This window comes from Chiloscyllium plagiosum, chromosome 29 (assembly GCF_004010195.1).
Source record: "Chiloscyllium plagiosum isolate BGI_BamShark_2017 chromosome 29, ASM401019v2, whole genome shotgun sequence".
Lineage (NCBI taxonomy): Eukaryota > Metazoa > Chordata > Chondrichthyes > Orectolobiformes > Hemiscylliidae > Chiloscyllium > Chiloscyllium plagiosum.
In genome coordinates, this window is record NC_057738.1 from 21,014,470 (window position 1) to 21,040,738 (window position 26,269).

The 26,269-nt window shown below is 41.2% G+C and overlaps 1 protein-coding gene and 1 long non-coding RNA gene across 5 annotated transcripts in view; one reads left to right on the top strand and one right to left on the bottom strand.

Annotated features, from left to right (window-relative positions):
• LOC122564415 (genetic suppressor element 1-like) overlaps positions 1–26,269 on the bottom strand; it is a 301,389-nt gene that overhangs the window by 175,680 nt on the left and 99,440 nt on the right. Inside the window, exons 1-2 of one of the 4 annotated variants that reach the window (XM_043719246.1) lie at positions 986–1,066; positions 69–124 (exon numbers count right to left, since the gene is read on the bottom strand). The exons of 2 other annotated variants lie outside the window; for them this stretch is intronic. In XM_043719246.1, coding sequence (XP_043575181.1) covers positions 69–105 — 37 coding nt within the window. In that variant the 5' untranslated portion in view covers positions 106–124; positions 986–1,066. Of the gene's footprint in view, positions 1–68; positions 381–985; positions 1,067–26,269 lie in introns of those variants that run through there. One more of the 4 variants, XM_043719245.1, reaches the window with a different exon arrangement.
• LOC122564416 lies at positions 6,625–8,170 on the top strand. Its single transcript, XR_006315908.1, has 3 exons — positions 6,625–6,819; positions 7,018–7,107; positions 7,959–8,170. It is a non-coding gene; the product is annotated as an uncharacterized LOC122564416 (long non-coding RNA).

Genomic DNA, 26,269 nt, shown 5'->3' on the forward strand with positions numbered 1-26,269 from the left:
TTTAAAAAAAATAAACAAAAGCCCTACCCAAAAGTCAGTCTGAGAGAAGAAACTGAAATTAATCTTACCTGTGAAGAAGTACGTTGAGGATTTTAATCCGAACATGTTCCTGCTCAGCACATCTCTGTCATGATGAAGAGAAAAATAACCCTGAGGGAGATTTTTTAAATTAATTGCGGGGGGGGGGGGGGGTGCAGAAACTTGATAATTCTAGGAACAAAGCATTGGTGAGGTCTCTTTACAAGCGAGCGGCTGCCTATCTCGCAAGGTACACACAGCAGTGAGCAGAGGAAAGAAAGCCTTCTACTGCCCTCTGAAGTCAGCTGGAGGTCCCTAATACAGACACGGAACACACACATACAAGGAAGGGACGGAATGATGCGAGTGGCCAAGCAGCAGTATGTAGGCTCACTAAAGAGACACCCACCACTCCTCACTGGCTCGCTGTTTGAATGAGGGGATGGTAATGGTCAAAGGGGAGGGGGAACTCTGCTTTCAAATTCTGGGAGACGTCTACACACACACACACACAAAGAGGAGCCCCCGCCGGGTCAGGGTCCTAGAGGGAAAACAAATACATAACGAACCCGCTCTTACTTCACAAAATTCCTCCCGAACTAGCTGCAGGTCAAACTCTTTAAACAGCAAGGGAGCTGGGCTGCAGCCGAGACTGTATGGTCGTCCCCCCCCCCTCCTCGGCCAACCTGACTCGATGAGATGTGTTGCTGATAGACACTCAGGGAGCACCAGGCAGTTTATAAAAGACCTAATGTTCCCCACGCCTCTCCAGGCACATTTTGCCTTGTTGGTACTGGGATAGCTTGCCCCCCTTTCCCCACGACTGTGTCTGAGCGACCAACGGGTGCATGCACACACACACAGAAACACAATTAAACCAACTCCCCCAGCCCCTTACAGCTCTTCCAGCCTCACTGCCCTCGCCCCTTCATGCATTCCCCCCCCCCAAAAAAAGTGTACTTCCCACCTCCTCTGTGTTGAATCCAACACGCCCAGGAGTGATTCGGGGAAACGACTTCAGGCTCTAACCATGTTTCTTTTTCCACCAAAATGGAATGTGCAATCCCACCTCTCACCACACACGCACACACTTTCCCTTTCTCTCGCCTCCAGAACTTGAGGCTTCACTCAAGAGGTCAGGAAACCACCAGCTTGCAGGAACCCTGAACCACTGACCCTGTGAAAGTAGAACTCTGAGAGAGCAGGTAATGAACTGATCCTTTTGGAGGCCCCGGGAGACACCAAGTCCTGTACAATCAAAGCTCTGTTTGATTTACAGCAGGGGAGTTAGCAGACTCCTAGGAAACCGTGAAGGAAACACTGGGCAGATGTCCAGGTCTGTAATAACCCTCGGATGCACTTTTCCTCTCGAATCCTGTAGTTAAGAAGTCTCCGAGTTAGAAAAACAGTGGCAACTGATGCGTGACATCCCCCTCAATTGTCATATTGCATTACTTCATCCGCAATCTTGACTAAAGTTCTGTGTTTAAGAACTTTGTTAAGCTTTTGCTTTCTCCTGCAGGTCTTCGTGAATGAACTCAGCATGCCTAACAGTACTTGAAATCTAGTTACACAAGGCTTCTAAATCTGTTTTGATTTAATACGACAAAAATATCCCAAAGGTTAACTCAGACGTTCTTATGCTGTTGAACACTTGAAAACGTCCTTTTATTGTGAATTCAAGCCAATGAATGGATTCCAATTAGTTCAAATGTTTCTAATGTAGATTAATAAGAAGAACCACACCTCCCATTTTTAACGCTGCAATGTAGGTACTGTACTCTATGCATTTTGTGTTTCCTATCAGTAATACAATACACTTTTATTAAAGAAAATGCCATATTTGGGAGCAACTTAAGCACTGGCATAAGATCATAAATTATTCAAGTAATTAAAATAATAAAATATTCACAGAGACAATGCATGACACCAGCCACATAAGGAAACATTAGGTGAGATGATAAAAGCTTGATCAAAGAGGTCAGGTTATCGGACAGTCTTAAAGGAAGGACAGTGTTTTCCATAGAATCCTTACAGTGTAGGAGCAGTCCATTCAGCCCATCAAATCCACACTGCCCCTCCAAAGAGTATCACATCCAGACCCACCCTGTTTCTCCCATAGCTAACCCACCTCGCCTGCACATTATGGGCAATTTACTGTGGCCAATCCACCCAATCTGCACATCTTTGGACCATGGGAGGAAACCCATGCAGACAGGGGGAGAATGTGCAAATGCCACCCGGTCGCCCAAGGGTGGAATCAAGCCTGGGTCCCTGGTGCTGTGAGGCAGCATTGCTAACCACTGAGCCATCGTGCTGCCCCAAGGTAGGTAACTCAAGGCTTATCCACCAGTGTGATTAAGATCGTAGTGATTAAGATAAGGTATGCTCAAGAGGCCAGAATTAAATGGATACAGATATCTTAGAGAGCAGTGGGCCTGGAGAAGATTCTAAAGACATCAGGAAAGGTAAGGTCATGAAGGGAGTTGTTAAAAAGGATGCAAATTTTAAAATCAAGATGTTGCTTGATCAGGAGCCATTGTAGAATGTGTTGCTGGAAAAGCGCAGCAGGTCAGGCAGCATCCAAGAAGCAGGAGAATCAATGTTTCAGGCATAAGCCCTTCTTCAGGAATGAGGAGGGTGTGCCAAGCAGGCTAAGATAAAAGGTAGGGAGGAGGGACTTGGGGGAAGAGTGCCGATGTGGCCTCCTATACATTGGGGAGACAAGCCGCCTACTTGCGGAACGTTTCAGAGAACACCTCTGGGACACCCGCACCAACCAACCCAATCGCCTCGTGGCTGAACACTTTAACTCCCTCTCCCACTCCACCACGGACATGCAGGTCCTTGGCCTCATCTATCGCTAGACCATGGCAACACGATGCCTGGAGGAAGAGCATCTCATCTTCCGCCTAGGAACTCTCCAACCACAAGGGGCGAATGCAGATTTCTCCAGCTTTCTCATTTCCCCTCCCTCCCACCTTATCTCAGTCCCAACCCTCGGGCTCAGCACTGCCTTCTTGACCTGCAATCTTCTTCCAGACCTCTCCGCCTCCACCCCCTCTCCGGCCTATCACCCTCACCTTGACCTCCTTCCACCTATTGCCTTCCCAACACCCCTCCCCCAAGTCCCTCCTCCCTACCTTTTATCTTAGCCTGCTTGGCACACCCTCTTCATTCCTGAAAAAGGGCTTATGCCCAAAACGTTGATTGTCCTGCTCTTTGGATGCTGCCTGACCTGCTGCGCTTTTCCAGCAACACATTCATCAGCTCTGATCTCTAGCATCTGCAGTCCTCACTTTCTCCCAGGAGCCATTGTAAACTAGCAATTAGCAGGGAGGCAGTGGTGTGGTGGTAATACAATGGGACGAGTAATCCAGAACCTCAGGCTGATGTTCGAGGGATTTGGGTTTGAATCCAACTCTGGCAGATGGCTCAAATTTAAATTTAGTTTTGAAAAACTGGAATTAAAAGCCAATCTAATACTGACCATGTAACTACTTTTAATTGTCGTAGAAGCCCACCTAATATCCTTTAGGGAAGTAAATCTGCCACCCTTACTTGGACTGGCCTACAGGTGATTGCAGAACCAGCGTAATGTGTTGACTCTTAACTGCTTGATTAGCCAGTAATACTCACATCTCAGGAACAAATAAAAAAAAAATTGGACTTTGAAGCAAGAGCTGAACTTTTAATATTAAGTGCATTGGTTTTGATAAAGCTTTTGATTAATGTATAATTTTTTTTCCTCACAGTGGTCTCTGACATCATGTCTCTTATGTGTTTTTGGAGTTGAAATATTGGCATGTGCATAATGCAGATCACTGTGCCATCGATGTTGATCTGTTTCCCTCATTTATCCTTTTTTAAATGTATGGCCATCACCAGAAAGGTCTGCATTTGCAGCCAATCCCTAAGTTCCAATGAACTGAACAGGTTGCCAGGGGCAATTATGAACCAATCTCACAGCTGTGAGTCTGGAGTTACATGCTAGGTAAGGATGACAACTTTCCTTCCCTAAAGGACCATACTGGCATATACAACAATTGATGCTAATTTTATGGTGACCGTTCTTGAGAAATCATCAATTCCTGATTTTTAAAGTTGAATTTAAATTTCACTAGCTGCCTGTAATCAGCCAGAATCCCTACAGTGCAGAAAGAGCCCAGTTAGTCCATCAAGTCTGCACTGACCCTCCAACAAGCATCCCACTCAGACCCTATCCCCATATCTACCATGGCCAAGACACCTAGCCTGCACATCCCTGTACCCTACAGGGCAATTTAACATGGCCAATCCACCTAATGTGCACATCTTTGGGCCATAGGAGGAAACCCATGCAGACAGGGGAAGGATATGCAAACCACCCAGCCACCCAAGACTGGAATTGAACCCAGCCCTGGCACTGTGAGGCAGCAGTGCTAACCACTGAGCCATCATCTCTATGTGCAAACCACCACCCCACCTCAGCAAATTAGCTTCAGTTTTGGAATTACTCGTTCAGTGATATAACATTGTTCCATCATTTCTCTAAAACTCTAAACTTCATAAAAATATATTTATTGATTAGTTGCAATTATTTCTTAACTTCAGAATGGAAGCATCGTGGGCTTTTTCAAAATTAATAAATGGAAAGAATTTATCTCATTCATACCACCCCCTTTAAAATGCTGGAAGTTTGGTGTAGATTCAATATTGGAGTGATAATGGTATAGTGGTAATGCCAATGACTATTAAATTAGAAGTTAATGGTGTAGATATTGGTTAAAATAGCACCAAGATAGCTGTGAAATAAAATCTGGAATTTGAAGGTATTCTCAGTGATGATGACAATGAAATTATCTTGATTGTTGTAAAACACTGAATGGTTCACTAACATCCATTAGGGAAGGACATCTACGGTCTTTATTCAGCCCAGGCAGTTATATATAAACCATATGTAAATATGCATTAGTGTAGTTTAATAATTTCATTTTATTCTACCAATTAGCATGTTTCTTCTCTTTTCAGGATACCTGTGATAATTATCATTCCTTGAAAGTATAGACAGGTGACTCCACTATTGGTTTCTGTTAGCATCTCTTGGGAAATAAAGAAAACACTTGCATTTCTATGTTCACTATCACTGGACATCTCAAAGGACTTCATAACCAATTAGTTACTTTTGGATGTGTGTTTGCTATTATAATACAAAAAAACATGGTACGAAATTTGCATGAAGCGAGCTCTCACAGACTATAATATTATAGTGAGTGGATAATTTTTTTTTAATGATATCGGTTCAGGGATAAATATTTGCCAGGGCACTGGGGATAAATCACTTGCTCTATTTCAACATAGTATGGGATCATTATTAACCACCCATGAGGCAGATGGAGTCTAAATTTTAATTTTCATCCAAAAGACAGCAGCTCTTGATAATGTAGCATTCCGTTAATATTGCACTGAAATCTCAGCCTTGTATTTTGTCCTTAAACTCTGTAATAGGACTTGAACAGAGAGACAAAGGCAAGAATGCTATGAATTGAGCCAGAGCTGCAACACAATGACCAAAAGCAGCCTCAAGAAGACTTTTCCTCTCTATGAAAAGCAACGAGTTTCTTTCTAGCATGCAATACCACGTTAGAATTAAGTTCTACTAAGTTCTGTGCTTTTAGGTGCACCAAATTAATGTTCAAGTTTTATTGTAGTATTTACAACATTTACATTTGTACATTCCAATTAGGGCTTTCCCATAAAATAATACTGATCATAGCCATCAAGCACATAGAATTCTTTTCACATCAAGAATTCAGAACAGTACATGGTACCAGTAAATTTGTAAATGGTGACTCTCTATATTTGCAAATGCTGGACCTATGTCATTTGCTTTGAAAGTAGTTACATCATTGTTATGCAGACTAATTAGGTTTGACAATGCCAGTCAAATAAAGTCAGCATCTCTTTATTCAGCATCTTTGAAACTCAAAATCACTTTATTCTAGAAGGACAAGAGCAGCAGATGCATGTGAACACAACTGCCTGCAAGTCCCCCTCCAAGCCACTCACCATTCTGACTTAGAAATATATCGCCATTCCTTAAGTGTCTTTGGGCCAAAATCCTGGAACCCCCTCCATAATGGCATTGAGAATTTACTGACTGCACAGGGACTGCAGTGGTTTAAGAAGGCAGCTCACTACCACCTTCTCAAGGGTAACTAGGGATGGGTAGTAATGTTAGCACAGTCATTGATGCCCACACCCCATGAATGAATTAAAAAATGTTCTTGTATGGTATTAATACCTATGACATAGTGATCAAAATATACATAAACTTGCAAGAATCTATACATAAATGCATTACAACCTCAACTTGATACATTTCTAAGTGATGTAGCTCAACTTCAAGAGATAAATACACTTTCCATGATGGTTTGTAAGTTCAAAACATTTCCATTATAACTCAAAACTATAACTCATGATACACATAATGTGTCTTATGACCAACTTTGCTATTTGTTAATATTAGTCATAAGTCATTCATAACAAAGGAATATAATCTCAAAAAAAACGAGTCAACATACAGGATGGTTGTTAAACAATTAACAGTGGAGACAGAAAGCAGTATAAGAAATTGGGAGATTTTCCAAATTTCTCAGTGAATGATTGTACCACATTACTGCTGTCCTTTTTTTTCTGGCAGGCTCCCTGAGGATCCCGTGCCCTTTTTGGAGAGTCAGTCTAGCCCTGACTGACAGCACTGTATACAGATCTGGATGGCATCGAAGTGACAATGCTTATGTAGGACTGGATGATAGAGAGGTGACTATGTTTATACAGGAATGGATGTTCAAAAAATAGCCATGTTTGTGTGGGATTTTTTGTTGGACTGGTAACCCTGTTTATATAAGACAGTGTGTTGGACCACTAACTGTGTTTATGATTGGCTATGTTTGTGTATCAGAGAAATGACTGTGTTTATACAGAGGTATATTTTATTGAATAATCATTTTTATACAGGCATGAAAATTGGACAGATCGCTGTGTTTATACAGTGGAAGGCATGAAGAGAAGTAAATCTGTATACTGCTGGATGTTAGGAGAATAAAGGTATGAAGAGTGTACTGGAATGTTACAGACCATGCTGAACAATAGTAAATTTAGTTCCATTAGGATCCCTTATCTTTACCTCTGTTTATTATCAAGGCATGTTAAACTTTCTGTATCACAGTCATGTGGTTAGCATGCATTCTTTGTGAAACGGCATCAATACCAAGTGTTGCACTGATAACTCGTCACCCTCAATTTTTGCTCTTGTGTTTTGATTTTTTTGCCTATTTTATGTGGACAAAATATTTCAACAGATCAGCAGGATTTAAGTGGATTGGGGCTTACTTTATTCCTGGCAGACATTTAGTCTGCATCACTCAGCATTTGGACTGTGAATCAAAATAGTTGGGTGACCCAGCAGTGTGCAGAGCAGTGAACTATGTTCTGTTTTTATCAGATAGTCTGGTGTAAGGGCTGTTATGGCCTGGTGAGCTGATTAATTATTCAAGTGTCAGTCAGTAACTTTGCAAGGGCAGGATGTGGCGTTATCAGCCTTGCACTTGGGAGTCTATTCATTCTGTGTGAGCAACGGTCTGTCAGCCATCTACTGAGCCAAAGCAGGTTGCACATAAAATGTGGCACAGACTTCTCACAACATGGATCTTGTCCCATTTAGCAGGCACTAAGAAGGATAGAAATAACAAATCAAGTTTCTCAACAGAGTTCTATGATGCTGTATTATAAAAGAACATTGGTGCTATAGGGTTAGTAAATCTGCATCTGGATTTTTAAATTGCATTCGATTTTCTTCTTTTCTATGTATTTTTATTATACTTTATAAAATTTGTGGATAAGATTTGTGATTAATTCATGATATGGATTTGTCATGATGAGAGATTAAAATCCCATAGGTATGCAGAAATTTTCTCAGCAAAAATGTGACCAATTAAGAGACCCGGGCAGACTGACTGAAGGGGCTTCTCTAAATGTGAGCTTCTCAAGTAAGTACAGTGGTTAAGATGTAAATTGGTTAAGTTGTACCAGCACAATTGAGTCCAATGGTGTTCATGAAACCACCATTAATTGTTTGAAAACCCATCTGGCTCATTAATGTCCTTTAGGGAAGGAAAATGCTGTCCTTACCTGGTCTGGCCTACATGTGACTCCAGACCCACAGCAGTGCGGTTGACTCTTAACTGCTCTCTGAGATGGGTTAATGAATGCTGGCCTAGCCACTGATGCCCTCATCCCATGAATGAATTAACTATTGAATTCTATTGAACTATTGAACTATTGAATTTCCCTGCTGTTGTCAAAGATTGACTACCCATTCAATACTTGTAAAATAATGTAGCTCTCTCCTGATAATTATTTATTCAGTGCATGAGCCATGCAGTTGAACATTTCTTTTTTGCTTCTGACAGGTCAAATTTCTGTGTGGGTAAACTTGTCTGCAAAGGTTGCCTTGAACCATGCAACGCTCTGAAAGCTGGTACATTCAAATAAACCTGTTGGACTATAACCTAGTGTTGTGTGATTTTTTTTTAAAGTTGAACCATTTTGACATGGAACAAAAAAATCCGGGTTGACCTGGAATAATGTGTTTGATAGACAGCTGTAAATGGGCCAATGTCATTGACTAGCAGCAGGCCACTTACCGGAGAGGCTGCTGATACCAAATCCTAGCAACAATCAAACTGGCAGTTCAATAATTCAAAAGGGAATATTGCCTAACAAAAACAGAAAGTGCTGGATAAAATCAACAGGTCGGGCAGCATCTGTAGAGAGAGAAACAGAGCGAATATTACAAGTCCAGTGACTCATCGTCAGAACTTAAAGGAGCATGGAAAGTGCTAGTGACAAGTGGGGTGGGATTAAGGAAGGAAGGAATACATAGAAATGGTGCCGACAGAGAGAGAGAGAGAGAGAGAGAAAGGAAAGGCAAACAGAGGTATTGTTGATGATATCCGACAGAGATAAAGTGCTGGGTATGGTGCTTAACAAAAAGTATGAAAGATGGAAAAATGGGTTGAAAAATATGGGAGCAACCAAACAAAACTGCTCCTTAGGGTGTGGGGGAGGTATTGCATATGGAGGAGCGTGTGCATGTTCTGAAATTGTGAAACTCAATGTTGAGTCCTGAAGGCTGTAAGACACCAAGGCAGAAGATGAGGTGTTGTTCCTCCAGTCGGCATTGAGCTTCACTGGAGTGCTGCATCAGGCCTGAGACAGAAATGTTGGCATGTGGCGTGTTAAAAGTGGCAGGCCACTGGAAGCTCAGGGTCATTTATTTTTTCAGACAGAGCATTGGTGTTCTGTAAAGTGGTCACCCAGCTTGCATTTCATCTCCCCAGTGTAGAGGAGACAACAGCCCTCTTTCCTAATATTTCCAATAGAGCCCTAAGTCCTTAGGTCGAAATGCAGGTTTATACTGCTGACAGCAGGCTCAGTCGCCTTTGAGGACCTGGTCTCCTTAACATGTGCCAAGCAGGCCACAGATACCCCGTCTGTGGTTGCAAGGGAATGCTGTTAGCCACTGCTCAGCATTGTTGCTTCTGTTGATCAAAAAAAGGATGTAGATATTCACATCCCTACTTTCTTCACGTACCACCTTAAGCATGAGGGAGCAGGAAATGTGTGTTCAATCATTTTTTTTTTCTCCTCTTACAAACTGTATTTTCTTGCCAAACTGCTGTTACATGTGAAAGATAGAGGTCAATTTTAACTCGGAGTGGTTTCAGGCTGAAGGGTCAGTGCAAAAATCACTTACATTTCATTCAGCTACCAGTTTAATTACGCAGGCTTACTTACATGTATTCCAATGGAATCAAATGTAAATAAAGGTGGGTTTTTCACCTGATTTGTAATTACACAAAGGCAATAACTTACTGTTATGCCAAACAATTAACAGAAAATCCTCACAAATGATGAGAGATTGGAGCAATATGTTGACTGCAGGGATTTCTTCAGAATGCTGAAATACTCCAGAAGAGCAAATAATGCCAGTTTTCAGACCATCAAGTTTCATTTCTTTAGATTGGGACTTTACAGTTTAGCTGTTAGAAAGTAGTTAGAAAAGTTAGACACCAAGTCCATTACCATCTATCCATCTCTTTCAGTTTCACATTTAGATATGTCAAGGTGATAAAGTGCATGTTTTTGCTAATGTTTCTTCCTAGTTTTGATAATTTACTTTTAAATCTTTACTCAATTTCTTCTCCTATTGTCCTATCCACATTCCTTATTTAAATTTCATACCTGACAACTATTAGGGCCCAGTGGCTCAACATTTCAACTCCCCCTGCCACTCTGCCGAGGATATGGAGGTGCTGGGCCTCCTCCACATCCACTCCCCCCTCTCCTCCCTGACCTATCACCTTCATCTCCTTCCGCACTGACCTATTGTACTCTATGCCACTCTCTCCCCACCCCCACCCTCCTCTAGCTTATCTCTCCACGCTTCAGGCTCTCTGCCTTTATTCCTGATGAAGGGCTTTTGCCCGAAACGTCGATTTTGCCTGTCCTCGGATGCTGCCTGAATTGCTGTGCTCTTCCAGCACCACTGATCCAGACTCAATTTCTTATGACCGAGTCTAAAGTTGATCACTTTGCACCAAGCTTTTAAATCCAAGTTATCAATGTAAATTAGAAATAGCAGGGGGTGTAATAGAAATCCCAGCATTTCACACCAGTCTGAAATCAATACATAAAAAACTACAAGCTGCTTTCTGCTCTTCGACCTGTTTTCTTTTTACCTGTTCTCACATCTTATTCAAATTGAAGACACTGTGCATTTCGGTAGCTGTTCTTAATACAGAACTTCGCCAAGGTCCTTTTCAAAATACAGGTATATTATGTAATCGGATCCTTTATTATCCTCTTTAGAAGTGCTACTTCCACAAAAAATAATAAGCAGGTTTGTGAAGCAACATATCCAATCCTCTTCCAAATTAATGTCTTTTTTTCATGCTGCAAATTCGTACTATTTACTAAGTTGTTTTCACCTATAGATTTTCTCCAGCCAACTCCCAGGGAGGTGGTTGAGTAGTGGTCATATCACTGGACTAATAATACGTAATCCCTGTGGATGTAAGTTAAAATTCTGCCATGGCAGATCATGAAATTTGCATTAAATTAGAAGGAAGTCAGATTAGAGTCATAGAGATAAATAGCAGATGTTTATGTCCAACTCGTCTATGTCGACCAGATAGCCTAAATTAATCCAGTCCCATTTGCCAGTATATGGCCCATATCCCTCTAAATTCTTACAATTCATGTACCCATTAAGATTCCATTTAAATGTTGTAAGTATGCCAACCTCTTACACCTCCTCAGGCAGCTCATTCCACCCTTTGTTTGAAAAGTTGCCCCTTAGGTTTCTTTAAATCTCTCCTCTCTCATCTTAAATATTTGCCCTCTAGTTTTGGACCCCCTACCCTCATGATTTTATAAACCTCTATAAGTTCACATCTCAGCCTCCGGCACTCCAGGGAAAATAGCCCCAGCCTATTCATCCTTTCTCTATAGGTCAAACCTTTAACCACGGGAACATCCTTGTAAATCTTTTCTGAATCCTTTCAAGTTTCACAACATCTTTCATACAGCAGGGAGACCAGAAATGATCACATCATTCCATATTTGGCCTAGCCAATGTCCTGTACTATCACAAGATTATCTCCCAGCTCTTACACTCAACACACTGACCAATAAAGGTACCGTATGAAACAGCTGCTTCACTATCCTATCTACCTGTGACTCTACATTCAAGGAGCTATGAACCTGCTCCCCAAGGTCTCTTTGTTCAGCAACACTCCCCAGGACCTTACCAGTAGGTGTATAAGTCCTGTCCTGATGTGACTTAACAAAATGCAGCACCTCCCATATCTGTCAGCCTTACCTGATTTAATATATATGTGACCACAGAATCACAGTAATATGGTAGATCCTGAACTGCTTTCTGAAATGGCTTTGCAAGCCATTCAGTTTCAAAGTGTTTAGGGATGGGAAAATTAGTGCTCTCGGTACACAATGTCTGAAAGGCCTTTCCCTTTCCCTTGTGTCTTTGCAGTGGTTGCTCCAAACTTGACTGTCTTGAATAGTATGTAGTGATGGAGAAAGTGAGGACTGCAGATGCTGGAGATTAGAGTCAAGGTTGTAGTGCTGGAAAAGTACAGCAGGTCAGGCAGCATCCGAAGAGCAGGAAAATCAATGTTTTGGGCATAAGCCCTTCATCAGGAATGGTAAGTACATGAAAGCCTGTTAAACCTACGATCTTTTTTGTCTGATATGGTGGAGAAAAAATGTTTGTTGAGTGTGTGAATTCTTCCGAGGATGTAAAACAGCAGAGGTCCTTTGCAGGTCTGGGGGAGTGTGGCCCGGAGCTGGAGCAGGGCTGACTGCAGGGAGAGTAGGTGGCAGTGCATGGCTGCGAGTGTGGAGCAGAGGATTTGGAAGAACAACCGTTTCTGGAGGCTTTGGATTTGTTGGAGGTACTGGTTGTCCCATTCAGGTTCAAATTGTGATGGTCTGAATGTAGTCCAGAGTCCATGCGGGATCAGTCGGTTCTGTAGGCAGGCACTAAGGAAGGAGATGTGGCTGTGGTAGTGAGCCTGCTTCAGGATGTGGCTGATGAGTTTCAGGGCAGAGGAGATGACCTGAGTGTGCAGTGAGAGAAAGACTCACTGAGGTCCTTGTAGAGGGAGGAGGAGAACTTCTTCAAGATGGGCATTTTTGAAGGAGGCTTCGCAGTAGGGCTAAAATCAACAAGAAGAAAGTGAGGACTGCAAATGTTCGAGATCAGAGGTGAGAGTGTAGTGCTGGAAAAACACAGCAGGTCAGGCAGCATCCAAGAAGCAGGAGAATCGACATTTCGGGCATAAGCCCTTCATCAAGAATACCTTGGAATGTGCAAGTATGCAATGCTAGGCTTGCACAGGATAGCCAAACAGAACTCATTAAATAACAAACGCCAAACAAGCTAAGCTCTCTTCACATACCTAATGTTGTAACCTGCTTTTACAACAAGAATGATCATCATTTTACAGAGATTGCCATCTTACTCGAATGCTTGCAATTGCTAATTTTCTATTTGGTAAAGCTTAAGTACAACATTACTGTTGAAAAGAGTACAGTTAGTATGCTGATACAGTGAGAAGTTACAAAGGCAAATGGAAAGTTTGCATTTGTTGCAAGGGATGTGGAATATAAAAGTAGGGAAGTTCTTCTGCTGCTGTACAGGACCTTGATGAGACCATATCTGGAGTACCATGAACAGTTTTACTCTCCTTGTTTGAAAAGTATATAAACGCATTGAAAGAAGTTCAGAGAATGTCCACTGTAGCCAATCCTGGGATAAAGGTCTCACTTTAGGAAGAAAGGATGAGCTGGTTGTGCCTGTACTCATTGGAGTTTCGATGAACCAGAGGTGATCTCATTGAGGTGCCTGACTTGAGGGGACTTGATAGAATGGTTACTGGATGGATGTTTTCTCTTATGGCAGAGACTAAAACCAGGGCCCAGTTATAAATAAGAAATTTCCTTTTGAAATAGGGATGAGGAGAGATAATTTCTTCCAGGGGTTGTTAGTCTATACAATTCTCTTTTCTAAAAAAAGTGGAGACTGGATCATTACATTGGTTTGAAGTTGCATTGCATAGATTTTTGATGCATAAATATGTCAAGAGTTTTGAGGAACTGAAAGAAAAATGGAGTTGAGACCACAATCAGGTCAGCTTTGAATGGTTGTTCAGGGTCAAAGATCCAAATGCCTACTCCTGCTCCTAAGTCCTATGTTCCCACATATCTATATTTAAATATAATTTTCTTGTCAATTTAATAGAATCTTGAAATTAATGAGTTATTTCTAACAGATTTGTTCCAACTTGGACAGGTTCAGGAAAATTTCAGTTCACTCAAAATTTGATTTTCTACACTTTGTTTAAAACAAAATCTTACTGATGTTGAGGGTTTAGCAACGATTTTTTTTTCCAAGCATTAAAACGCATGCATGTACATTTCTTCTGATGTGACAGCATGTGTTAAAAGTTAACTTCTTATTTTCTTACGCTGTTACCTTTTTTCTTTTGCAGCAGGAAAATGCAGTAGTAACACAAAGGCTTTGCTCACGTTTCCTACAGATGCGACCACAGTTGACTTTTGATCTAATGTTGCTCTCTTCAACTTCACCACAGTTTAGTTGGAGGTTCTGGCAGCTTGCCATGCGCTGCTTTCAATGGAGGATTTTATTAGCTTTGTCTCCAGCTCATTACAAATGATCAGGATGAACATCTGGTTCATTTAAAATAAAGTAGGAGTAAAACAAAACAACTTTATTTAAGATCATAAGCAAGTGGAATTATTATAATCAGAATTGGGAAACTGTTGGATAAATCTCCATCACTATAATGCTGAAGCTAATGATTAACTGCTGTAAAACAATGTACACATTAAGCACTGATGAATCCAAGCAACTTGCAAGTCAAATAAGCTGGAATTTATAAGCTTAATAGCAACGCTGAGATGGTCATAATATTGTAATATAACCTATTGTTATTTTTAAGGACAATGAAAAATGAGCTATAAATAGACTTCCTGCTCATTTCCTCCCTTACTTTCCCAAAACCGTTTTCCTCAATTCTCCATTTTTCTGAGTTGATATTTGATTATATGTTTTCTCATTATTTCGCTTTGCTCTCCATGAACTGAAACCTCCACATGAAAACAAAACTTTGCAGAGCAATATAATGCCATTTAAACCATTTTTAGAAAACAAAATTAAATAGACCATTTTTTTCACAGTTCAGATAAAACCATTAATATAAGAACTTTTAATTCATGTTCAGCTCAGCATAAGTAAACTAATTGGGTGCACCAATAGAAAGAGCTTATAATTACGTAGCACCTTAGCACATTCTGACATGAACCTCACGCACTTTAGAACCAACAGTGACCATCAAGATGTTGATAAACTCAATAGTGTCCAATTTACATATGGTAAATTCTGACAAATGGTAAAGGAAACGAATGACTAATTAATTTGTTCTTCAGAAGGCTAATCTAATACTAGAATGACACTTTGCTCTTTGAACAATACAGCAGGATCTTTTTTATTCAAATTAACACAAACTTGGTGAAAGATAGCACCCATTTATCTCCTGGAAGAACACACGCTCCAATAAAACAAATAGGTCTACAGATCAACTACAATCTCATCAAGCAGACAAGAGGAGTGTGAAAGCATCAATCGTGCTGTGTGAACACAGCAACCCAGAGAGTAAATTCTGTACCTGATGGTTTGCTGTCTGTCTGATGTATCACCATGTTGTGTAATAGGGGCAACATGATGAGCTACCACTGAATGAGGAGCATTAACCTTATGCACCTGTTCCTGCTTGCTGGTGCTGTGTGAATCATTTTTGGATCAGCTCGTATTAGATACTGCTTATGTGCCGTTCTTTGTACTGGTGCTTGCTGGAAAAGAGTGACAATATATTCACGCAGGGCCAGGGTCTTGGACAGATGCAACAAAAAGTCGAGGCATGAGTTCGGACCTAATGACAAGGATAAGCAGAAGCAGATGAATGGTAGCACATTGCAGTTTTTAAGAGCTAAGACCACATGTGAGCTGGAGCATTAGGTCAAGAATAGAAGAAGGAAAGTGGCCAACATTGTGGTGTATGCAGCTTCTGACCACACAACATCTCGAATGCCACACATCCACCATCTGTCAACGATATCAGTAGCAAATTTACCATGCGACACTATTTCTACCAAGTTAAAAATCCAACAGGTTTAATTGGTAGCACTAGCTTTCGGAATGCGCTCCTTACAACCACCTGATGAAGGAGCTTCGCTCCAAAAGCTAGTGCTTCCAATTAAACCTGTTGGACTATAACCTGGTGTTGTGTGATTTTTAATTTTGTACACCCCAGTCCAACACCGGCATCTCCAAATCATGTCTATTTCTACCAGGTTGTTGTGAGCCAACTTGATGTGCCAGGGTTTGAAGACGTGTGAAGCAGCTATTAGTAATGCACGTGGAGTACATGCAGCTTCTGTTACTAGATGGGGAAAGTTGTTGGCTGAGAGTGTACAAAGAAGTTAACTGGAATATAAAATTAATCTATCCAATCAAAGCTTTGCTCCAGTTTTCAGGACAGGAGAATGTGTTGAGTGTTTGGACAGAATAAAATGGATCTCGCTTGGAAGGGTGGCTTCTGCTATGTAGGAGGGTAAACCATGGGATTGCAGGAATTTAAAGCTGAATCTTACCTTGGTAGATCAAGAAACAAAACTAAATATATTAATATAACCCATTTAAGATATTAAAACATTCTAAGCTGATGCTTAAGAGAATTATAAAGCAAAATTTCTCACTGAGCTACAATATTAGAGTAAAGGGCTTAAAGTTAGGTCAACTTTGGTTAGTTGGTTTTCACAGAAATAGAGTGGTAGCATCTTTTAGGGAGGGAATTACAGAGCTGGACAGTTAGAGGCATTATGACTATTTGTGAAACAATTAAAATTGTACATACTCAAGAAACCAAAACTAAATGAGTGCAGATATCCTGGAGGTTTGTGGGGCTGTTGGAGGTTACAGGTTAGGCCACAGAAAACAAGGACAACAACTTTAAAACTGAGATATTGCTTGACCCAACAAGTTCTACAAACACAGGGATGGTAAGAGAACATGATTTGGTGTGAATAAGGACATAGGCAACCGAGTTTTGAATGACCTCAAGCTTACACAGGGTATACTATGTGAGAGACTAGCCAGATTTATGTTGAGTAGTGAGGTGTAGCTACACCACAAACATGTTTGAGAACTTCAGTAGCAGATTAGCTAATGCAGGAGTGAAGTTAGGCAATATTATAAAGGTGCAAATAGCTGTTTTGGTGATGGTGGATGGGCTACTTATAATTCAGTTGGGGATATTCCATGAAAATGTAGATTTGGCAAGGTGAACTTGATTCTGAAATACTTTAATCCATTTCCAGCATCTTCCATTTTCACCAGAAAGGATAGAGACTGCAGGCTAGTGTGGGTAAAGAGCCTATCCCTGCAGCCCAACCCAGCCTACTCCGTTTGCAGTGCTCGGCATGTCCTCATTCTCCCAAAGGATTTTTGGGAGGATTGCAGTTAGGCTAATCTTTAAAGGACTTGTGGTTCACATACCCTCAGAGTAGTCATGAACTATAGTGTGAATGATGGAGCCTTTTGAAAGGCTCGTTCAAAAAGTCTTCCCCATGACCCCCTTATGTCATGCTACATCCCTCCACCTACCTCTACCCGGTTCCTTATACACTTTGTGCCGGCTTTACCCCTTCCTATATCCTCACATTGCTTCCCATACCCTCCATGCAAAGCTATACCCATTCCACATAATATGGCAGGGAATGGCATTGATCCACCCTCCTTCTAATATCCCACTTACTCTCAATCCAAATATGTGCATTTTCACGCCCCTTCACTCACTATACACTCTGTAGAACCAATTAATTCCATACGGGTATGTGGAAAAGCTTTTTTAAAAAGCAAGTTATTCAGTCAAACCTTCCATTTTCTTAAGAAAACTGTTTTGTTACAACAGTATAAAAATGTCAAGCATATAAGCCCTTTAAAGTATTAATAGCTGAAACTGCAAGTACCTGTAGTCCCATTATCTCTTCTACTCTTTATTGTAAATAAATAATGTGAATTGACAGAATAGGTCATGGCTTAAGAGCTGTCAATCAACCAATGTTTTCCCTGGGATGCAGCTGTTTCAATGGTCTAATGGATGTCTGGGCTCTTAGCCAAGAATACAGAATGAGGCTTGGACCTATTAAAAGCATTTCTGGTATTGTAGCTGGGTCCAGTGAGTGATTCTGTTGTCATTGACTGTTTTGTCTGCTCCCTCTACATATGATCATTTATTTGTCATGACATCATTTTCTGTCTGAGGGAAGCAGAACATCTTCCCCAGACATGGCTACTTTATTAAGATTTTCAATATCAGAAAATCGGAGTGGCCTGACCATTGACATAAAGCCTGATGTCGTACATTAAATGTTTCACACACTATCATTCAAAATTACATCTCCCCTGTCGGAGTTACTGGCTGGTCTGCCAGAATTCCCAGTCCTGCCAAGTGCCCAACTGTCTATATGTACAGAACTAGCAAATACAGCTTTCTAATGTCATTGGGCAGACACAATCAACTATCTGCTTTGCTGTATATTGAAACTCACCCCACTCCAGCATCTTCATCTGTCCTAAACCTACCTGTTGATCACTGAAACATAGCAGTCAGTGCATAACATAACACAACATATAGCAACTTAAAAACACTCTGATAAATCACTTGCCAATGAGCGTGGAGTGTATATACTAGAACTATTAATCATTCAACAATAGTCTGTGTTAATTATTACTATAGTTACTATTGATTCCTAAATAAATCCTTGATAGACAAGCAGGAGGTTGGAAGAACACAGCAAGCCAGGCACCATCTGGAAGTGGAGAAGTCAATGTTTCAGGTGTAAACCTTCTTCAGGAATAGGGATGGGGATAAGGGCAGCTGTAGATAAAGTTGGGGAGTGTTTGGGGCAGGGTGGTGAGCCAGGGATAGGTAAGCACTACGACTTGGTTTGGTTAATGAGAGGAATGAATCCGGTTAGTAGCTAGAAGGAAGATTGATCAAAGGAATGGAAGGCAAGGGGAGAGGCTGAGAAGGGAGTTGGGGGATGGGTAGGGAGACTATTTGAAATTGAAAAGCTCTTCTCCAGGCTGTCGGCTGCCCAAGCAGAGATGAGGTGTTATTCCTCCAGTTTGCAGTTAGATTTGCTGTGGCAATGGAGAAGGCCAAGGATGGTTGGAAAGGGAGTGGGAAAGGTAATTAAAATGGGTGGTGACTGGGTGGTCAGGGTTAGCCCCTGCGGGTCCAGTTGAGATGCTCAGCAAAACGTGCCCTGAGTTTACATTTGGTCTCCTGATGTAGAGAAGACCACATCAGGAGCACTGGATACAGTAAACTAGGTTGGAGGAGAGGCAGGTCTCACTTGGAAGGACTGTTTGCACCCTGGATGGAGGTGAGGAGAGGGTGTGCCGGCAGGTTTTGCATCTTTTACGGCTGCAGGGGAAGGTTCTGCCTGCACAGCCTACAACCCAGAGGACTCAACACTGAGCTCTCCAGTTTCAAATAATTTTCTTTCCCATTCCCTGACTCCCTTCCCAGCCCCTCCCCCTTTCTTCTATTCCTCTGACTGACTCTCCCTTCCAGCTACCAACCGGATTCATTCCTCCCATCAACCAACCAGGTCATACCCTCTACCTGTGTTCACCTATCCCTATTTCAACAACCCCCACCCCCCAACACCCTGCCCCCTCCCTTATCTGCTGTTCTCCTTACACCCACTCCCAACCCTGAAGAAGGGTTACACTGGAAACATTGACTTCTCCACCTCCTGATGCTGCCGGGCTTGCTGTGTTCTTCCAACCTCCTGCTTGTTTACTTTGGATTCCAGCATCTGCAACTTTTTTAGTCTCTGAATAAATCCTTGTGTAGCCTAAGACTGTCTGCTGTTATGGATGGGAAAAACAAGCCCAGTTTTCCGTATTCTTTTGAGCAGCTTTGAAATTCTTGCTTGTCAATGCAAGATCTCTGGACTCAGACTTTACTCCTTTCCCACCCATTCATGTCATTCCCAAATATTTAAATTGCTGAGTCATAAAGTCATACAGCATGGAAATAGGCCCTTCAGCCCAACCTGTCCATGCCGACCAGGTATCCTTACCTGAACTAGTCCTATTTACCTGTGTTTGACCCATATCCCTCTAACTCTTTCCTATCCATGTACTTGTCCAAGTGTCTTTTAAATGTTGTAATTGTACCTGCCTCTGCCACGTCCTCTGGCAGCTCGTTCCATACACGCTCCACTGTCTGTGTGCAAAAGTTGCCCCCCCAACTCCCTTTTAAATCTTTCCCTTCTCATTTTAAATCTATGCCTTCTAGTTTTGGACCCTCCTACCCTGGAAAAAGACTTTGGTTATTCACCTTATCTGTAGCCCCTCGTGAGGTCTATAAGGTCATCCCTCAGCCTCCTACACTCCAGGGCAAAAAAAAGCCCCAACCTATCCATCCTCTCCTTATAACTCAAACTTCCAGTCTCAGTAACATCCTTGTAAATCTTTTTTGCAACCTTTCCAGTTTAATAACATCCTTCCCATCGCAGAATTCCTAGACCAGTATTGTACACAGTACTCCAAATATGGCCAAATATATCACATCTATTCCCCAGTCACCTAGAAACATGACATTTCCAGCTTAATAACCATTACTCAAAGATTACATTGCAGCTTTGAAATCACTTCATAATGACTAATATCTCTTTTTGTAATTGTACATGTTAATTTTAAAATTGCCTTTAGTCAGTTGAAGCTTTGTTGTTTCATTATAATCAACCCAATGATGGCTGGACAAAAGATTTCAATTCTCATCAGTAAATACTGTAATTAACCCAGGTAATTTCATTGTCTGTGTTCTCAGTTAAGTGTATGATAATTCGGCTCCATCATATGGTTGGAATCAATTGCTCCACCAAGCCTGGAGTCTATAAATAATTCAGTCAGTACTCACTGTTTATGCTAAACTAAAGGAAACAATCAAGATTATTCTCTTCCCCTTGTTAAATACAGTGGAATAATACACACCAGTAAAAGTGATGTAATGTCAGCAGATAAGCCTAATGTACATCAGGGCAAAGAGAAAGAAATGTACACAATTTCTGTTTGTTAAAACCCTTGGATTAGCATTCCATAGCTGAAGACATTCAGTGGTGAGTGTGATTAAAGTCACCAATGTATAGTGCAGGTCGTGGACTTGCCGACTTCTTTTGTGTATGAATGAGGAATGGCCAAACAATAGCAATGGGGAAGGTTCAATCCACCCATTTCCATGATGCAATTTCTACCACCCCATCTGAGGGAGGAATGTAGCACCATGGGTAATGTTGCATTCCTTTTTATACTCTGTGGCAATACTGTGGACAAAATCGTCGTGGTGTCTGAGTGCAGTGAGATTGTGTGAAATGGTACATCTAGGGGGTAGGGTCCCTAATTTTTTGTTTGTGTATTTTCCCAACAGTACTATGTTCATTGCCAAGTTGGTGCTGGTGGTTGGGAGGTAGGGATTGCTATTTGAGCACCTACTAATGGACCTATTAAAACCTTTTAGTCCATTCTCTTTCTCTAATAAATCATAGATACTTAAATATTTCTCACTGCATTGTACATGCTGAGTGACACACTATATTGCTGCATTATTGTTGGACTGATAAACATGGAATAAGTGAACAGGTTAATTCAATGGGCTAAATGTCTGGTATGTCATCAGCATGGGTTAAATTCCTGCTCTGTCAAAGGTGAAGCTAGGATCTGCTTCTTTGCCCTGCTGTTGAGAGTGGACAGAAATGGCAAATCATCACTAAGTAAAATTGGCTTGGGATCCAGCATCAGCTGACAATAAGCCAAGGACCTGCCTTTCAGCATTGTATCTTTGGGAACATGTAAAGCAATGGGAAGAATATTAATCTCTGCCTGGAAACAGAGCTGGAATGCAGCTAAGTAGCTGCAAAATGACGTACTGCCTGGCTATTGCTTGATTTTTTTGCCCACGGTCATCTCAACCGAACCCTTTGTTAAAGTGGTTAAACTAATCATTTGCTGAAGGCAGTAGACTCACCAATGCATGCAAACAGGGATCCTATCATATCAATATTCTAACAGTCAATTATAAATCATTGCAGTAAGGATGAGGAGAAATTCTATCGATTTCCTCACAGGGGCCAAAAGGAACAGGAATCACCGGGATCCCATAAAGTTATGTCCCTGTCCAGGATTCCCAACCATCTTTGGCCCGTTCCTTCCCTCCAACTCCAATGATCTATGTTCGTGACAGTGGGAGGCTTTAAATCCAAAAGTTTGATCTACCCAAAGCTGGCTGATCGGATGAAAGTGATATTTGAACCTTATCCAACTCTGTCCCCTCATCCTCTCCCCAACTTAAACTAGTTCCTAGTTCGAATCCCTGACTCAAAACCGATCTACCCAACGTCACAGATGTCAGGAACTTATTTGGGCTGGGTGATCATCTCTGGCATTTTTCTTGGTTTCATCACAAGACCTATTGCCTCTACCTGCACTGCCCAACATTCCCATCCTTGTGGTTCATCAACCTCTGACACCAATCAGAATGTGAACAGTCTCTAAATTGATATCTGATCTTCAAAGTCAATCAACAACTTTATTCCTCAGGATCACATGTTCTAAATTCATAACCCAAAATGTTTCAAAAAAAGAAATAGGTTTGCACATTTTTTCCTCGTCGCCCTGGAGATTAGTCTTCAATACTTGGAGGTTTTGGGAACAAACTTTGAAGGCTGGCAATGCAACTATGACAATGACTCAGGATTTACCATACAAATACTTGGGCTACAAGAGCAGGTCAGATGGGAATTCTATAGTGAGTAACTCACCTCCTGATTCTTCAAAACCTGTCCACCATTTACAAGGTATAAGTCAGGAATGTGATGAGATATTCTCCACCTGTCTGGACCAGTGCAGCTCCAGCAACACTCTAAGAGCTTGACAACTTCGAGACGAAGCAGTCCATTTAATTGACACCCCATGCACTTACTTCATTCACTCTCTCCAACACTGATGCACAGTGGCAGCAGTGTGAACCATGTACAAAATGCACTTCAGAAACTTGCCTAAGCTCCGAAAACAGCACCATTTTCTAAAGATGAATCCTTTACCACTTAGAAGGTCAAGGGCAGCAGATGTGCATGAAAATCAATACCTGCAAGTTCCCCTTCAAGTCACATTCCATCCCGACTTGGAACTATATTGGCATTTTGTTTTGATCTCAACTGATTGCAATACTGGACAAGTCAGATTGCAAAGTGAAACCTGACATGATAGATCATAGTTTTTATGGCTGAAATTTGCATAGCAAATATACAATGGTCAAAGAATGTAATGACCTGACATTGTCATAGAATCACCCAGTATAGAAAGAGGCCCTTTGGTCCATCAAGTTTATACTCCAAAAATATACTACCCACTCTAGTCCCACTTCCTTGCATGAGCCTCATAGTCATGAATGTTATGAAACTTCAACGTCATCCAAGTATTTTTTAATGGTTATGAGGTTTCCTGCCTCAACTATCCTTCCAGACAGTATATTCCAGATCACCACCATTCTCTGAATGAGACATTTTCCCTCAAATCCTCTCTAAACCTCTTGCCTTTCACTTTAAAATTTTGCCTGACTTTCTGTATAGTTCTGCCCTGCAGTGATATTGGACTCCTGTCACTAGCAACAGCATTAAAAATCACACAACACCAGGTTATAGTCCAACAGGTTTTTTTGGAAGCGCTAGCTTTTGGAGCGCTGCTCCTTTAACAGTTGGTTGTGGAGAATAAGATTGTAAGACACAGAATTTATAGCAAAAGTTTACAGTGTGAAGTAACTGAAATTATATATTGATAAATTATATTTTTCAATATATAATTTCAATTATATCACACTGTAAACTTTTGCTATAAATTCTGTGTCTTATAATCTTATTCTCCACAATCATCTGATGAAGGAGCGGTGCTCGAAATCTAGTGCTTCCAAAAAAACCTGTTGGACTATAACCAGGTGTTATGCGATTTTAACTTTGTACACCCTAGTCCAACACTGGCATCTACAAATCATGACTAGCAATAGCAGTTTATTTTTCTTTAACGCTGTTTTTCTAAAGCACTGAACTCTTCACCTTAAGCTATTTTCCAAGGCTATGAATGCTCATCAGAAATGCCTATATCAACAAACTTCAGCAATCTCTGCAGTACTCAAAGAACAAATTAAGAATGAAGCTAAATTTCCCTTCTTAACACATACAATACAACAATATAAATAAAACTTTCTGTACAGTTTAAAATCCAAGTTTCTAAATAGTAAAAATGATATCATGAATCTTCATCACAGTTGCTTCACTGTTGCTAGGTCAGAACCCCAAAATTCCCTTCCTAACAATATTGCAAATATAGTAATGTCACATGAACTGTAGGAATTCAAGAAGGTAGCTCACTACCACCATATCAAAGACAATCAGAGATGGATAACAAATGTTGGTCAAGCCAGCAATACCCAGGCAGAAGTGTCATCTGATGAAGAAGCAGTGGTCCGAAAGCTTATGATTTCAAATAAACCTGTTGAACTATAACCTGGTGTCTTGTGATTTCTGACATGATGTAGCACCATGAAGTGGAAACATGATGAACAATTGCAGGGACTGGTACTGGGTCCACTTTTGTTTGTCAATTATGAAAACAATTTGGTTGAGAATTTAGGAGGCATGGCTAATCCGTTTATGGATGACACCAAAATTGGTGGTATAGTGGATAGCTAAGATGGGTATTTAAAATTGAAAAAAGATCTTGATTAATTGGGTAAATGAGCTGAGGAGTGGCAAAATATTGCGTGCAATTCTGGTCTCCTTCCTATCGGAAAGATGTTGTGAAACTTGAAAGGGTTCAGAAAAGATTTACAAGGATGTTGCCAGGGTTGGAGGAGAGGCTGAATAGGCTAGGGCTATAAGGAGAGGCTGAATAGGCTAGGGCTGTTTTCCCTGGAGCGTCAGAAGCTGAGGGGTGACCTTATAGAGGTTCATAGAATCATGAAGGGCATGGATAGGATAAACAGACAAAGTCTTTTCCCTGGAGTGTGGGAGTCCAGAACTAGAGGGCATAGGTTTAGGATGAGAGGGGAGAGATAGAAAAGTTGCCCTAAGGGGCAAATTTTTCATGCAGACAGTGGTACGTATATGGAATGAGCTGCCAGAGGAAGTGGTAAAGGCTGGTACAATTGCAACATTTAAAAGGCATTTGGATGGGCATATGGATAGGAAGGGTTTGGAGGGTATGGGCCGGGTGCTGGCAGGTGGGACTAGATTGGGTTGGGATATCTGGTTGGCATGGACGGGTTGAACTCTATGACTCTATGCCTCTAAATGAAGTTTAGATTTGATTAGATTCCGTTCAGCCCAACAAGTCCACACTGACCCTCTGAAGAGTAATCCACCCAGACCCATTTCGCTCTGACTAATGCACCTAACACTATGGGCAATTCAACATGGCCAAATCACCTGACCTGCACATCTTTGGACTGTGGGAGGAAACTAGAACACGCAGAGGAAACCCACGCAGACACGGGGAGAATGTGCAATCTTAATTTGGAGAAATGGATCAATTTGGATATTGCATTTTGATAAAACAGACAAGAGCAGGTCTTACACAATTAATGGCAGGCCCTGGGTAGCATTGTAGAACAGAGAGACATAGATGTTCAGGTACATAATTCTTTGAAATTTGCATCACAGGTAGACAGGGTGTTTAGGAAGACATTTAGCATGTTTGTTTGCATTGCTCAGAAATTTGAGTTTCGGAGTTGAGGTTGTACAGAATGTTGGTGAAATTTCTTCTGGAATACTGTTTACAGGCTTGGTCACCCTGCTATAGGAAAGATATTATGAAATTGGAGAGCATGTAGAAAAGATTTATCAGGATGTTGTTGGGAATGGAGGGTTTGAGTTAGAAAGATAAGCTGGATAGGCTGGAGGTTAGGAGGCTGAGGGGTGATCTTATAGAGATTTATAACACCATGAGGGGCATAGAACAGGATAAACAGCAAGGGTCTTTTCCCTTGGGTGAGTTCAAAATTAGAGGGCATATTTTTAAGGTGAGAGGAGAAAGATTTAGAAACAACATGAGGGGTAACATTTGTTTTACACAGGAAGTGGTTCGTATGTGGAATGAACTGCCAGAGGAAGTGGTGGATGCAGGTACAGTTACAACATTTAAAAGACATCTGGATAAGTACATGAATATGAAACATTTGGAAAGATATTGGCCAAATGCTGGCAAGTGGGACTAGTTTGGATTGGCAACATGGTTGGCATGGACCAGTTAAACCGAAGCGCCTGTATCCATGCAATGACCTATGACTCTATACAGTTCTGATAGTCTTTCCATTTATTTTACTGGCATCAACAGAACTTGTGCTGGGGTCCTGCTGCCCAAGACATTAAATGGATCCAATTGTCATATTATATTGCAACTGGAATCCTTTTGTATTATTTAGTTCTATTCTAGAGTAATGTTTGCATGGATGCAGAACAGTAGCATGAAACATAC